The 16,147-nt window shown below is 47.5% G+C and overlaps 1 protein-coding gene across 10 annotated transcripts in view; it reads left to right on the top strand.

The window, feature by feature from the left end:
• CCND3 (cyclin D3) overlaps positions 1–16,147 on the top strand; it is a 91,965-nt gene that overhangs the window by 71,393 nt on the left and 4,425 nt on the right. For 2 of the 10 annotated variants that reach the window (XM_081518654.1, XM_081518656.1), the window contains 2 exons: positions 2,240–2,319; positions 13,611–13,826. The exons of 1 other annotated variant lie outside the window; for it this stretch is intronic. In XM_081518654.1, coding sequence (XP_081374780.1) covers positions 13,656–13,826 — 171 coding nt within the window. In that variant the 5' untranslated portion in view covers positions 2,240–2,319; positions 13,611–13,655. Of the gene's footprint in view, positions 1–2,239; positions 2,320–12,380; positions 12,717–13,023; positions 13,230–13,610; positions 13,827–16,147 lie in introns of those variants that run through there. 7 more of the 10 variants (XM_081518651.1, XM_081518650.1, XM_081518657.1 and 4 more) reach the window with 5 other exon arrangements.

Below are 16,147 nucleotides of genomic sequence, written 5' to 3'. Positions count from 1 at the left end.
TCAAAAGTCTTCTCTAACACCACAGTTCAAAAGCATCAATTCTTTGGCACTCAGCCTTCTTTTTAGTCCAACTCTCGCATCCATACATGACTACTGGAAAAACCATAGCTTTGACTAGATAGATGGACCTTTGTCGACAAAGTAATGTCTCTGCTTTTTAATATGCTGTCTAAGTTGGTTATAGCTTTTCTTCCAAGGAGCAAGCATCTTTTATCTCATGGCTTCGGTCACCATCTGCAGTGATTTTTGAGCCCAAGAAAATAAAGTCTGTCACTGTTTCCATTTTTTCCCCATCTATTTGTCATGAAGTGATGAGACTGGATGCCACGATCTTAGTTTTTTGAATGTTGAGTTTTAAGCCAGCTGTTTCACTTTCCTCTTTCACCTTCATCAAGAGGCTCTTCAGTTCCTCTTCGCTTTCTGCCATAAGGGTGGTGTCATCTGCATATGTGAGGTTATTGATTTTGGAATCTTAAACTGGATTTTGCCAGTGTGAATGACTGACAAGAAGTGGAGGAAAGGCCTTCCACACAGGGGAGTTGCCTGAGCAGGAAGTCTGGAACCACTGCCATGTCTTTATCCTACAGGAGGTTAACAAATTTTAGGAATAAATGTGATACCTACTCCCAGGAGTTTCCAATCTTTGGGGAATACAATGAGCACAGTTTGTTCAGTTCAGTGACTCAGTCATGTCCTACTCTTTTGCAGCCCCATGGACTGCAGCACACCAGGCTTCCCTGTTAATCACCAGCTCCCAGAGCTTGCTCAAACTCATGTCCATCGAGTCGGTGATGCCATCCGACCATCTTGTCCTCTGCTGTCCCCTTCTCCTCCTGCTTTCAATCTTTCCCAGTATCAGGGTCTTTTCCAATGAGTCAGTTCTTGCATCAGGTGGCCAAAGTATTGGAGCTTCAACTTCAGCATCAGTCCTTCCAATCCCAAAGGACTGATTTCCTTTAGGATTGACTGGTCTGATCTCTTTGTTGTCCAAGCGACTCTCAAGAGTTTTCTCCTGAACCACAGTTCAAAAGCATCAATTCTTCAGTGCTCAGCTTTCTTTATGGTCCAACTCTCATATCCATACATGACTACTGGAAAAACCATAGCTTTGACTGTCGGCAAAATGATGTCTCCGCTTTTTTTTATATTGTCTAGTTTGTCATAGCTTTTCTTCCAAGGAACAAGCGTCTTTTAATTTCATGGCTGCAGTTGTGACATCCTTTTACTGGTTGTATGCCTTTGGATAAGTCCATTCCCTCTCTGGGTGTCATCAACGTTTTTGGCTCAAAATTCCTGTGAATCTTTCAATCTTAGGACCTTGGAAGTTCCTAGAATTGGTGGGTCAGGAGCTAGGCCTTAAAGGAAAGAGGTAGATTTGAAGGAAGGAGCAGGATGCCAGTGTTGGGTGATAAGGCTCTGAGGTGGGCTGGAGTGCTCCAGCTGAGATAAAATGGGATAGGGTGCCTTGGCGCTCTTGAAGAACTTTAAAAGGCAGGCTGGTTGACTTTTAAATTTGACTGATAAGCAGGTCCTTGGACTGGAGATGAAAGGCGTGTCTGTGAGAGATTAATCTGATGGCTCTGGGCCATGGATCCTGGATCTATCTGGAAGCAGGGTGAAGACCTAGAGCCTCTGAGGGAGGCTTCTGTAATTGTAACGTAGCCCCGGCCTTTCAGAAAAGGGTTCGAAACTCCTTTGAGGTCAGCCTTATGATATATATGGCTTCCATGGAGTTTCATTTTCCTTAACCATTAATAATTTAAACCATTATTTTTATATTTTAGCAATTAGGACTGTATTATGGAGCTCATGCCAAATGTACATACATTTTAAAGACAGAGTATTAGGCTTTGGGCTTCCCTGGTGGCTCAGTGGTAAAGAATCCACCTGCCAATGCAGGAGACTTGAGACTTGGGTTCGATCCCTAGGTCAGGAAGATCCTCTGGAGGAGGAAATGGCAACCTCCTCCAGTATTCTTGCCTGGACAATCGCATACATAGAGGAACCTGACAGGCTACAGTCCATGGGTGGCAAAGAATCAGACATGACTGAACAACTGAGCATGCACGCATTAGACTTTCAGGTTTGCAGAAAGCAATTTTAGATTATGCAAATGGATTCTTCAGAGAGATGAATTCTCTCTGCTGTGAAGGGGGTTTGCTTTGGAATTTTTTTTTTTTTTGGATACAGACCATTTTTAAGGTCTATGGAATTTGTTACAGTACTGCTTCTGTTTTAGGTTTTGGACTTTTGGCCCTGAGGCATGTGGCATCTTAGCTCCCCAACCAGGAATCGAACCAGCATCCCCTGCTTTGGAAGGTGAAGTCTTTTTTTTTTATTAATTAATTAATATATTGGCTGTGCTGGGTCTTTGTTGCTGGGAGAGGGCTTTCTCTAGTTGAGGAGAGCAGGAGCTGCTCTCTAGTTGTGACGCACGGGCATCTCACTATGGTGGTCTTCTCTTGTTTCGGAGGAGCACAAACTCTAGGGTACTCGAGCTTCTGTAGGTGTGGCGCCCGGGCTCCATAGTTGCGGCTGTTAGGCACTAGAACACTATTAGACTCAGTAGATGTGGCACGTGGGCATAGCTGCCTCGAGGCCTGTGGGATCTTCCTGACCCTCGAACCTGTGTCCCCCGCATCGGCAGGCAGATTCTTAACCACTGGACCACTAGTGGCAAATTTTGAGAAATTTGCCAAAAGCCTACCAGAGGAATAGGAATAGTGGGATCTAAGTGAGCTTCAGGGAATGGTTTTATTGGACCAGGTAACTAATTGGGTACAAGAAACCCAATAAAGGAAGAAATCTAAGATGGCACTAGAGCTTAAAGTCTGAGGACTCTGAAGAAAGATGATGCTATTCAGAAAAAAATGTACAAGTTAAGGGGACTTCCCTGGCAGTCCAGTGGTTAAGATTCTGCACTGCCAGTGGAGGGGGGGGTGCAAGTTTGATTCCTGGTCAGGGAACTGAGATCCCACATCCCACACTGCGTGGCCTAAATTAATTAATTAATTAAATAAAAGAGATAACTGATACCTTTAAAAAATGTACAAGAGAGGGGTGGGAAGATGATAGTCTACCTTGAGAACATTGGGCACAGGTGGCCTTGAGAACAAAGGAAGGCCACGGAGAAGGAAGCAGTAACCTTTGGTCTTTTTCAGCCTCTGCTAAAGCCTTCAGAGTTCCGTCCAGTGGCTTGGCATCCTTGGCACTTTGCCTAGTTTACTTGCAGTGCATCACTACTAAATAAGATGTTTACTGTAGGATTTTATAGATACCCTATATCAGACTAGAAAAGTTTCCATCTATCCCTACTTTGACAAGAGTTTTTTCTTATTGTAAATGGATGTTGAATTTTATAAAAAACTTTTTTGGCATCTGTTGATATGATCATATGGTTTTTTTCCCCTTTAATCTTTTAGTGTGATAAAATATAGTGGTTCTATTCAAAATAAACTATGCATTTTTTTGTATAAAGTCAATAACATATCACCCTTTTTATATATTCCTGGAGTCAGTTTCCTAATATCTTGCTTAGGATTTTACATTCATGTTCATAAGTGTAATTGTCTTTTCTCATATTGTGCTTGTTGGAATCAAAATTATACTAAAAATGAGTTGAGATGTGAACCCTCTTTTTATATTCTCTGAAAGAGTTTGTATTGAAATTACTGTTTTCTTGAATGTTTGGTTGAGCTCTTTGCCTATTGAAGGGTGTCCTATCATGTGGGTGAGAATAGAGAAAGGAACTTTTATTTTGGGAGTGAAAGTAGCTTAAACAATGAGGAAAATTTACTATCTCACACATCACAAAAAGCCCAGTGGTAGGTGGTTCCAAGATTGGTTAAATCAGCAGCTCAAAAACATTAGGGAGAGAAATTCATTCTGATCTTTCAGCTGTCATTCTCAGGTGTCAGCTCCTTCCCTCATTGTTGCAAGATGGCTGCAGCTGCTCTGGACATCACAGCAACATGCCTGGGGGTGTGGGTTCTGTAGCCAAACCTGGTTTCAGATCCCATAGGTATCTGATATTGGGTAAATTGCTTAACCTCTCTGTCATATGGGATGATAATAGTCCGTTACTTCAGAAGTTTAATATTATATGGATTAAATGAATTAGTTTTTTAAGCTCTTAGAATCGTGCACTTAGAATCATAGTAAGCATCCAATAAATTTTAGCATATCTTACTCCACTCTCACATAAGGCAGAAATGAGTCTTTTTCTTTGGCGCTGCATTTATTGAAGCCCCTTAGCAGACTTATTTCACACCTTATGGCCAGAATATGACAACTACCCATTCCTAAACCAGCTATGGCATTGTCTTGATTTGGTTTAGAATAATTTATGTTTAACCTCTGAGACAGAGGAGTGTCCAGCCTCTCCTGAAACAGTAATCTGATATCACAACAAAATCTGAGTTCTGTTTGCAAGGCTGAAGTTGGGGTAGTGATAGTGGGGCCTTTGGGAGCCACACAAAGAAGGGCAGGGTAGGATTCCCCATCCCAACTGGTTCTCCATGATATTCCTTTGAATCACTCCTTAGATTTGCCTAACACTTCACAGTTTCCTTAGTGGGTTTTTTTTTTTTTTAATATTTATTTATTTGAACGTGCCACGTCTTAGTTGTGGCATGCAAAATTTTTAGTTGGGGCATGTGGGATCTAGTTCCCTGACCAGGGATCAAACCCGGGTCCCCTGCATTGGGAACTCAAAGCCTTAACCACTGGACCTCCAAGGAAGTCCCAACTTAGTGTTTTTTAACCAGTGCCTTATTTCATCTGGTTTCAGAACCATCCCCTAAGGAGTTTGGGCTCTTGTTATCCCCTTTTATAGATGGGGAAACAGGCTCCCAGAGTTAAAGCACTTGCTTGGTTCTGGGTTTATAGCTGGCACAGAACCAGGTCTTGGGACTTAAATTGAGGTCTTTGGGTTCAAAATTCTGCCTTTTTTTCTTTTTTGCTGGACCATGGGGCATGTGGGATCTTATTTCCCCCAACCAGGGATCAAACCCATGCCTCCTGCAGTGAAAGCAAAGAGTCCTAACCACTGGACCGCCAGGAAATTACCAAAACTCTGCTGTTTTCTTCCTCTTCCATGAATTCCCAGTTGTCTGTCATTCATATGGTGCCCTCACAACAGCCGCATCCTACTTCATATTTTCAAAATTAACAGTTTTTCATTAAATAAATGTATCGTAAAATAAGCTTGATAAAGCCCCAGGTTTGATGTTCTAGTGCACACACAACTTTTGAATGAGCACAAAACTGTTAAAAATACATTTGTTCAGGATTATAACTCGTGCTCTGGTGCCTGACTGCATTCAAATCCCCACTCTGATGAGGCAGCATGTGCAGCTGCTTTCCACATCGATGCCCATGGACCTCACATTTTAGGGTACAGCAGTCCCCCTGGTCCAAGCCCCCAGCCTTGTGACTTTGCCTGATGGCTCTTTCCATTGTCAGTACCCACTGGGCCCGCCACCATCCAGGAAAGCTGGAAGCGCTGGTGCTTAATTCCAGGCCTGCCTCCGCACGAAGCAGCCTTCAACCATGTGATTGTGCTGGCGTTTTTCTCACATCCAGTTTGACTCATTCGTGCATTCATTTATTCCGGCAAAAAAAAAAAAAAAGTTTAAACACTTACTATGAACCAGGTACCATTCTGTTTCGGTGGGGTGGACAAACAGAAGGTAAGGTGTAGTGTATGTCAGTGATTAGTGGTAAGCAGAAAAATCGAGCAGTGAAGGGGCCCGGGGCAATCAGGGTTGGAGTAGGATGCCCAGGAAAGGCTGTAGGAGAAATGTTTAGTCAAAGCCCAAAGGCCGGGCCATGAGGGCACTGGGGGAAGAACATGCCAGGCAGATGGAACAGCAAATACAAAGGGAACATGTATGCCTGGTATGGTCCAGGAGCAATAAGGAGACCAGTGTGGCCAGAGCAGGGTGAGTGAGAGACAATTACGTGAGTGAATGGAGAGCCCTGGGGGTTGAGACTAGACTGGAGGGGGCAAGGGTGGACCAGGAATACCCGTTAGGAGCCACCATCCCAATCCAGGTAGGGTGGGAGAAGCAGAAATAGAGAAAAGGCAAGGATTGGAGATGTATTTTGGACATAGAACCAACCAGAAATGAGTAATGCTTTGGATGTGGGAGACCAGTCAGGACAAGGAAGAACTAAATTTGGACCAGGGAGGTAGCAGAGGAAAAGAAGAAAAGAGGGTGGAATTTTACAGATATTTTGAAAGTAGACTCTTCCATGGTCTGCTGATGGGTGGATGTGGGAGTTGAAAGAGAGTAGTCAAGAATGACACCAAGTGTTCTGGCCTGAGCAGCTGGAAGGATGGAGTTGCCATGTGCTACTATGGGGGAAGCTGGTGGGAGGAGTAGGTTTGTTGGAGGAAAGCTGAGGATCTCCATTTTGGAGAAGTTGGGTCTAGAGGTGCCTTCTGGACATCTGTGTGAAGTTGTCAAGAAGGCAGCCTCCTGGGTAAAATAGAAACAGAAAACAGGTCAGCTCATGTGCCCGCTCTGATTTGATAGCACTGTCCAGAGTGCTGTGTTGACATTTTTAAGGTCCGTCCAGGCTCACTGGGAGTGTTTTGATCAATAGTGAAGCCTGTCTCGAGAGCTGAGTAAACAAAGAGCGGTGAACACTGGGTGTAAGATGTTCCACTGTAGAGTGGGAAGAAAATGTGAAAAATTCTGATCTATGTCTTTTTGTCTTCTTCTTTACATTTTTTTAGTGTGTTTTATAATGGACATAATATGTTAGAGTAGCGGGTTTGGACATAGTTTATAAGTTAAGTCTTCTATATCTACTGTAAAGAGTATGCTCAGTTTTTACTGAGGAATGGATGAACAAGAACTTTTGAAGAGTACAGATCTAAAATATTGTACAGCAGGTGCTGAATTAGTGACCTTGATCACTGTAAGCCCTGAAGTGTCTCCTGAGTCCTCAAAAAAATTATGTTTGATTTTTTTTTAATTTGTCAAATAATTTAGTTACTTATTTTTGGCTGTGCTGGGTCTTCCTCTCTGCTTGGGCTACTCTCTAGTTGCAGTGCACAGGCTTCTCATTATGGTGGCTTCTCCTGTTGTGGAACATGGGCTCTAGGGCTCTCAGGCTTCTGTAGTTGCAGCATGTGGGCTCAATAGTTTCGGCTCCCAGACTCTAGAGCACAGGCTTAGAAGTTGTGGTGCATGGGCTTAGTTACTCTGCGGCATGTGGGATCTTCCCAGACCAGGGATCAAACCCATGTCTCCTTCGTTGGCAGGTGGATGGATTCTTTACCACGGAGCCACCCAGGAAACCCCCAGTTTGGTTTAATGCTTGATTTTTCCACTCAAAAATATACATTCAGAACACAACATCATTAGGTAATATTTCTACCAAAAATATAAAAATATTTTTTAATCTTCATTTAGTCAGGAGAAAACAATCAGATGCGTCCAAATTGGAGCACACTGTATAAAACAACTGGCTTTCCAAAATACCAATGTTATCAGACTTTTCCACCCCTTGGTCACAGTGCAAGGCATGTAGGATCTTAGTTCCTTGACCACGTATCAAACCTGTGCCTGCTGGAGTAGAAGAGAAGCACAGTCCTAACCATTGGACCACTGGGGAAGTACGTCAAAAACTTTTTTAAAAGGATCAGAAACTGTTCTGGAGTAAAGGAAATTAAAGAGGTTACATTGCAAACAGATCTTGGCTTGAGAAAGAGAAAAGCTATGAAAAGTTATTACTGGAACAGCTGGGGACCTTGGTATGCAGATTGTGGTATTGTATTAGTATACATTTCTAGTTGGGATCATTGCTTCATGGTTATGTGGGAGACTTGCATTCTTAGGAGACCCAGACTGAAACATGTAGAGAAGAGAAATCATGATGTCTGTAACTAGGTCTCTAATAGTTCAGCAAAATACACATAGGAATTTAGGTGAAAGGTATGTTAGTGGTCACTGCTATTCTTGCAGCTTTCCTGTAGTTTTGAAATATTTCCAAGTATAAAGTTGGGGGGGGGATAGTATGAACAGTATTCATATAAGTGTCTCCAGTTCTCAGAAAACTAGGATATCCGATAACAGCCCATCAGACCAGTTTTCATATATTAGAATTTGCCAAATCTTCACCACCACTACAGTAATCCATGGCATTTTTATTTTCCATGTGCCTCCACATCTATTGTGTTACATTTATTATCATAAATAGTCTGTACACATAAAGAAGTTTGTGTCTGTAAGTACCACAATCACAATGAACTTTTTAAAAATGGCTCACCATATGCCAGGCACTGTTTCATGTGTTTCACACGAATGAGTGAATTGCATCCTTCTAGCCACTCGAAAGGGAGGTATTACTCATAGAGACAGAGTAAAGGGACAAAGCAAGTAATTAAATAGTTAATCCCACTAGGGGATTGTAAGTAAAGAAAAAAGTATAGGAGACCCCTGTAAGCTAATGATCACTCAAGAAAGCAGGTTTGCTTAACTACAAAAGCCAGCAGGCTTGCTTAGCAACAAAACCATGCAACAGAAGCACAATTTCATTACTGTCATTCTTAGTTTCAGAAAAGGAAACTGAGGCACAGAAAGGTGGTACAATTTGCCCAAAGTCACACAGCCAGGGTAGGTGGAGGGACAGAGTGATGCGGCCCCAAGCCCTCCAGTGTTCATCACCGTCCCCTTGACCACTCACTTTACACTGTGAAATGTGATGGAGCTGCCATTCTAGAAGGATGGCTTCTGCTGCTCCAACTGTTACTTTTCTGGGAGGGGTTCTGGGTGTATGTTCATAGAGTAAAGGGTACTCCTTAAGAGAGGGAATGATAGTAATAGCAACAACAGCAAACTACCACCTTTGAACGCTCACAGACATTCAGTGGGCCAGGCACAGGCAAGATGCTTTCTGCCTGTTGAGTCCTCAGAACCCCTTGGTGGCTGAAGCTATTCTTATTCTCATTGAACAAAAAAAGAAAAGGTAGAGCCCGACTTTGAAGGCAAGCAGACTTGCCCCAGCCCCCATCCAGGCTGCCTCGCCTCTCTGCCTGTCATCTGAATGCGTCGGAAGGTAACTGAGCCTTAGAATGTGGCTTGTAGGGTGATGGGCCTCACCCATCACCTTGTTCACCCCCTCAGTTCTAGGAGGGGGACATTTCAATGCTGAAGAGGAGGAGGAGTGGGAGAAGGAAGAAGAGGAAGAAAGCATTGTTTCCTTCCTCCTTGGGGCTTTTCATCTGGCTTGTGACATTCCATTCCCACCCCTCCTCTCATTTGCCATTTCATTGAGCAACTTGTTCTAATTTAATGCACCTGGGCAGATACTCCTCCCCATATTGGCCCTGGTCAGTGCTTTGTCTTTTTTTTTTCCCCTTCTTTTATGAAAAATGAGGGGAGCCCCTGTTCCTTTGAGATGGAGGTGCTTGGTGAAGTTCCCAGGCAGATCAGCCAACCCTCCAGGAGCTCCTCTGGCCTGGCCTGGCACTGAGCTCACCTGCCTCCATGGAGGAGGACAGCCCGCCAGCTTGTATCTGACCTTGGCCTGAGGTCCCGGATGACTCTGCTCTGGGCATGTCAGTCCCAGCCAAGGGCGAGGCAGAGGTATCCTTCAAAATGCCCAGCTCACCAGGAGCCCCCTTCCCCAGGGTGCAGGCTCACTCCCAAGCTTCCAGGACTGGGTAGTTTCTGTGCCCCTTCCTCACTAAATCAACAACTAATAAATCAATTTGCACTTATAGATCAGCACAAGAGGCAGGAGAATAAAGTCGTTAAGAGCATGGATTCTCTAGCCAGACTCACTAGATTGTATCTAGCCTCTACCACATTAGCTTTGTGACCTTGGGCAGATTATTTAGCCACTTTAAAGTACTGGTTTCCCTTTCTGTAAAATGGGGGGAAATAATAGTATACTTATGGGAAAAAAAAAAAATGATGATTTACTCTCTCATCAAAGATGCACCATCTTCTTAACAGAACAGTCCTACTCAATAATTCTGAAAGTAAAGAAACATCCAGGACAGAACTGGTTTTTGGTTATGTACTAACTTCAAAAGCTACATTTTTAGTCCTTCTGTACCCTAAAAGCCCTGTACGCTTCAACATGTTTGCTTCCCCTTAACTTCATATCTAATTTTTATAATTTTAAATACATTGTTCTCTTTAACAAGAGTGCAATCCAGTGATTAGTTAGCTCAAGAAACTTCTTGCTTGTATTTTTGAAGACAGGAGTAGAAGACTTACAAGATCAGACAAGGTACACAGCGCACATTCACACCGATACAACAAGAACTCTTGAATTTAAAAATTTATACACATTACTAATAAACCACTTTTCATCTCGCCAGTTGGTAGTTTGTTGTTTTTTTTTTTTAAGTAGATATCTAATGTTTGTTCATTAATTTGGTTCAGCCTTTCAGCAGGGAAATTTGGTAATAAGAACTGTATCAAAAGCCTTAGAATGTTTCATAACTTCAGATTGAGAAATTTCACTTCTAGAAATTAATTCACTTCTAGAAATAATCATGAGTGTGCACAAAAATATTACCACAAAAATATTTTACAGTATTATTTCTAATAGGGAGAAACTAGAAACTACCTAAATTTCCAATAATGCAGCTTTGGTGAAATACATTATGCTATCTATATTCACTCAATGGTTTACTAGGTAGTTATTAAAAAAAGTTAGAACATTGAATGAGATGGAAAAGTGCTGACAGTATACTTTTTCGTGAAAAAAAAAAACAGCTTACAAAATAGTTTGCAATGATGTCATTCTTAAAAATATGTTTATTCACAGAACAATTTTAGAAAAATAAACATTGTCATTTTAAAGAGTTATCTGGCCAGCTGATGCAAGGAGCCGACTCATTGGAAAAGACCCTGATGCTGGGCAAGATTGAGGGCTGGAGGAGAAGGGGACAACAGAGGATGAGATGGTTGGATGGCATCACTGACTCAATGGACATGAGTTTGAGCAAACTCTGGGAGATAGTGAGGGACAGGGAAGCCTGGCATGCTGCAGTCCATGGGGTCTCAAAGAGTTGGACATGACTTAGTGACTGGAGGACAACAACAATCTGGATGGTGAAACCGCCAGTACTTACTATTTACTTTTTTGTGTGATATCGGTATTTTCTGGCTTCTACAATGCATTGAATATTTCCATGATATGCAAACAACAAAAAATTTATTGTATAAAAAAGAACGATTCATTGGGACAATGCTTAGCGCAGGACTGACCTCTTTCTATAGAGTGTCATTTCTCTAGTAACTCACTTCCTTAGTGTCTGGCCTCCTTGGAGGACCCCAGGAGCGGCAGGGATCCCCAGGGCCTCCTGCCATTTGGAGCATTACTGGAGGCTTGTGGTGTGTTTGCCTCCTGGTCACGCAGAATCCAGCTCTGGAGACACTGCAAAGTCCCAAAGCTTGGGAGGTAAAAGTGGTGCCTGGAAGACTTTATAGAATCTGAACAAGAAACTCCTCCAGAAAGGAGCTAGTTTCTCCGCCCATCATTTCCTCAAACGGAAACTAAGGCCAACGTCAGGGTTTGTCCAAGGCCACACAGCCAACTTAATGACAGACAAGGTGAGGCCTTGAATCCATGACCTTTCCGCCCTGTTATAGTTCTCAAGCATGCGGATTTAGACGGTCCCTTCTCACACTTTAATATGTACAGGAATCACCGGGGATCTTGTTAAAAGTGGATTTTGATCCAGCAGGTCAGGGATAGGCCTGAGGTTCTGCATTTCTGACCCGCTCTCAGGCGATGCAGATGTTGCTGGTTCGGGTATCCGTTTAAGTAGCCATGGGGTAGAGCAGAGATTCTGCAGGCGGACCGTCGGCTTCCCAATCCTAGCTCTGCCGCAGACGAACTATTATTACAGTTACTACTTCAGTTTTCTCAACTGCAAAATCTGTACAAGACCTAACCCATAGCTTCTTCATTAAGATTTTAGTAAGTGCTCAGACCAGTCTCCCCTAAGATCTAGCTATTTTATTATTATTTACCTTCCCTAGAGCAAGCAGCGGGTGAAGTAGGGTTTGACGAATGAATGAGTAACCTTTGGGGAAGACTGGAGTCGGGAGAAGCAAAAATGGAAGGGCTCGGAGGTAGGGGCGAGGGGGAGAGGCCCACCCCCAAAGCACACTCCTCTACCACCGGGTGGTCAGAAGGATCCGGAGCGCCCGGAAGCCGGCGGGCCCGAGCCCAGCCGACCAATGCGGCCGCCCCGGGGGAGGGGGAGCGCTCGCCAGCCCTTTCCGTCCGGGCGCCGGAGGCCCCGCCCCCGGAGCGTCGCGACGTCTGAGCATTCCACGGTTGCTACTCGGTCGCGAGGGGCGGGGCGCCTGTCAGGGAAGCGGCGCGCGCGCGGCGGCGGGGGCGGGCTGAGGCTCGGCCGCGCAGTGCCAGCGCCAGCGCCAGCGCCAGCGCCACAGTCCCGCGCCCCGCGCTCTCCGGCCCGTTGCCTGCGTTCTGGCTCCCGAGCCCGCACTCCCGCCCTGCCCGCGCGCTGCCCGAGGATGGAGCTGCTGTGCTGCGAGGGCACTCGGCACGCGCCCCGGGCCGGGCCGGACCCGCGGCTGCTAGGGGACCAGCGTGTCCTGCAGAGCTTGCTCCGCCTGGAGGAGCGCTACGTGCCCCGCGCCTCTTACTTCCAGTGTGTGCAGAGGGAGATCAAGCCGCACATGCGGAAGATGCTGGCGTACTGGATGCTGGAGGTACCGCCCGGGCGGGTCTCCCCTCCCCCGTCACCCCCACGTCCCGGGCTCCGGACATCCCGGGGCCGCCCTGTCGGGACATCCTGGTCCTCAGCAACAATCAGCAACATGTTTCTGTGGCGCAGATCCCCGAGGCCTGGACTTTTTACTCGCGCGCCCTTAGCCGGCTGCCTCCGTGCTGTCTTTTTCTTGCCCTTCTCTGACCCTGACCGCCAGGGGTTTGGCACCCCCAAATAATCCCGTCTTCAGGCCGGGAAAGCGGGGCGAGGGACACCCTCTCCCCTCTGACTTCTCTCAAAAGTCTCCCCCCGCGCCCCCGACCCGACGCGCGGTCTTCTCGGGAGAGCACTCCTGGAAAACCCTGGGCTCGGCTGCCCCCGCCGCAGAGCCGGTTCCCTGAGTGTGTCGCGGGGGTTCTGGCGGGGAAGCCGATGGGGGTGGCGCGCTGTTCCGGCCGTCAGGGAAATGGAAAGTGCGGGAGGCAGCGGCTGGAGTCTCCTCCCTTCCTTTTGGGTGTGTGCACTGGGTGGCAGCAAGGGGGGTAAGGTCTCAGTTCTCTGGCCCCTATGGGTGACTCTTGCGAACCCCTCACCCTCGGTATGGGGGGGTGGGGGTGATCAGCCTCAGTTTGGATTCCTGAAGGAAGGGAGCCTCTGGCGTATTCCGCCCCCCCTCCCCACCCCCCGGGAAAGGAGGCACCGCAGAGGAAGTGGGAGGGTGTCACCTTGGGGAAGGCGCATCCTGCGTGTTAGCCCTTGTCACTGTGAGTACACCTACCCCCTCCCGTGTCTTGCTCCCCATTCCACTTCCCTTCAGTGCACCGCACCCCCTCCTTTAGTTGCTGCTGCGTTTCCTAAGCCTCTGCCCGCGAGGTGACTGTGCGCCCTCCCCTAGGTGTGTGAGGAGCAGCGCTGTGAAGAGGAAGTCTTCCCCCTGGCCATGAACTACCTGGATCGCTACCTGTCCTGCGTCCCCACCCGAAAGGCGCAGTTGCAGCTCCTGGGTGCGGTCTGCATGCTGCTGGCCTCCAAGCTGCGCGAGACTACGCCCCTGACCATCGAAAAACTGTGCATCTACACCGACCACTCTGTCTCTCCCCGCCAGCTGCGGGTGCGTGCATACCCTTCCCAACTCCCCAGCACCCTCTGCCTCCTTCCTCACATAACCGGGAAAAGGAAAGCTAAGACCTCCGGAGGCTTTCTGCCCCTGGGCAGGGTAGCAACTTTTTTTTTTTCTTTTGGCAAAAGATGGGACAGTGTGGTGTGATGGTCAGGGTAGCCCCAGTTCAGGCTTGCGCTGCCAGCATGAACCAGATCCCCTTGTCTTGACCTCCAGGGGGTGCCACTCCTTCCTGGTCCTTCCCCTAGATAGCAACAAGTCAAACTGCATGTCTACACTCACTAGTACTTTGCCTCTGGGTTTACACAGCCACCGTGAGTTATTTATTGGCAGCAGCAGGACATGCCTGTGCACCCCCACTGGAGTGGGGGAGTGGAATGTGCTTCATGTGGGGGAAGGGGCCGCCCTGGTTGAGTCTTGTCTTCCAGCGTGTGGACTTTGTGATCAAAAAGCCTCCCAGAGCCTATTAAAGCCAGGCCCCAGCTGCTGTAAGGAAGGGCCGAGGAGTTCCATCCCACTTTGCTTCCTTCCTTTTATATCCCAGGAGAACCAGCTCCTTCCCTCATCCTCCATTCCCTAGTCTCACCCTGAGAAACGCAGCTCTCAGAAGCAGCTGCTTCAGGCCTGGTGGAATCATCTTTTACCCTTTAGCCAAAGGCCAGTGCTGAGGCAAAGACTGGGGCTGAACTGCAGCTGCTTCCGATGTGATAATGATGCCCTCTCCCCCGGCCCACTCACCCTGACCATGGTCTTTCATAACCCTGTGGGGAGCTGCTGTCACTCCTGTGGTTTGGGAAGTGGCTCCCTGGGCCTCTTGCTGGGAACTTGGGCTGGGCTCTTCCCGAGGCAGGGCAGGGGAGTCATGGTTTTCTTTCCCCACTGAGCCTGGAGAGGAGGTGGGGGAGTTGCTTGGATCTAGAAGAGGTTATTTGGGGGCATGCAGATCATCTCCCGGAGGACCCAGGGGAGAGGGTTGAGCTGGCACCTTCCTCCACCTTGCTCTACAGCAGTCGAGTCTTCTCTTGACCCGAGAGGCATCTCTGGGCCCCATCTCCCGGGGAGGAGGGCAGCATGCTGGCTGCTGTGATTGGCTGGCCAGGAAAGCCAGGGTACTGGGGCCCCCGAGTGCTGCTTGTCGGGGAACGGGATTCCTCTTCCTGCCAAGTAGCTCTCGGAGATGGGAGTAGGAGGCCAGAGTTGGGAATCTGGGAGGCTCCACAGCTCTTTGTGATGAATCTGGTAGTTTTGGGCAAGTCTGAAGGTGGAGCTGGTTTCCAGGGCTAGAGAGCAAGATGTTTCTGGAGGGGTTTGGGATGGTTTAAGGGGACTTCCTTTTTGTGAAAAGATTAGCATGGGATGTGTGCCTTTATGTGAGGGCACTTTTTCAGAATAGGCCAAAAGTCCTCTCCTCCCACTCCCCCTGCCTGAGCTGGGGGTGGAGCGCACCGATCAATGACTTCCTAGAAGGTTAGAGTTGGAAGGGACATCCAAGAGCTCCAGTCAGTCCAAATAATCCTTGTGCCACAGAGAAGGTGGGGGCCCAGAGAAGGAAGGGAGGGTTCTGCCTCAGTGTTGCACTGAGGGTGATGAAGTGTTCTAGGGCTCAGGTGGCCTAAGAGGTTAGGGATGTGATGGAAGCTGCCAGGGGTGTGTTCTTTGTCAAGTGAGAACTGAGATTCTCAGGGGCTGCCTGGATAGAGGGTAAGGTGGCCACTCTCCCCCCACGCAGGACCCTATGCCTCCCCACTCCGAGCTGTCTTCCGGATGTTTCCTTGGGTGCTTTTTGTTGACTTCTGAGTTAGGAGTTTGACCCCTGGGACAAGCACCAGGAGCAGAATGCTAACTTCTCTGCCCAACTTCTTCTGGCTCCAGGCCAGGCTGATCTCTGTGAGGCTTTGTGAGAGGCTGACGATCATGGCACCTAGGTGGGGGCCAGGAGAGGGGCAGCTGTGACAGGGGGCCGAAAAGAGATTGGGTGGGGTTGCCATTTCTACCCCACTAAGGGGTCAAACCCGTGAGTTCCTTCCTGAGATAAAACAGTGAAGAAATCCTCCTGTGTGCAACTCAGAAATGGGGCCAGGGCTGGGAACCCCAGAGGAGTGGACTGGGTGGGGCTCCCAGTCTCCTTCCAGGACCCAGCAGTAGTAGGGAGGCTGGGACTGATGGAGAGATGGTTTGGCCCCTCAGGGATCACCTAGACCCATCCTGTCTGCCTTGACCTCCACTTCTCCCCGTGAGACTCACATGACACTAGGCACTGGGTTTCAGCCAGAGAGGTGGAGTGGGGTGCTCTATTTCAGCCCCCGACTCCA

This window comes from Giraffa tippelskirchi, chromosome 8 (genome assembly GCF_054371585.1).
Source record: "Giraffa tippelskirchi isolate mGirTip1 chromosome 8, T2T-mGirTip1v1.2.pri, whole genome shotgun sequence".
Classification (NCBI taxonomy): Eukaryota; Metazoa; Chordata; class Mammalia; order Artiodactyla; family Giraffidae; genus Giraffa; species Giraffa tippelskirchi.
Note: the sequence above shows the minus strand (reverse complement) of the source record. Positions and strands in the feature narration are given on the sequence as shown.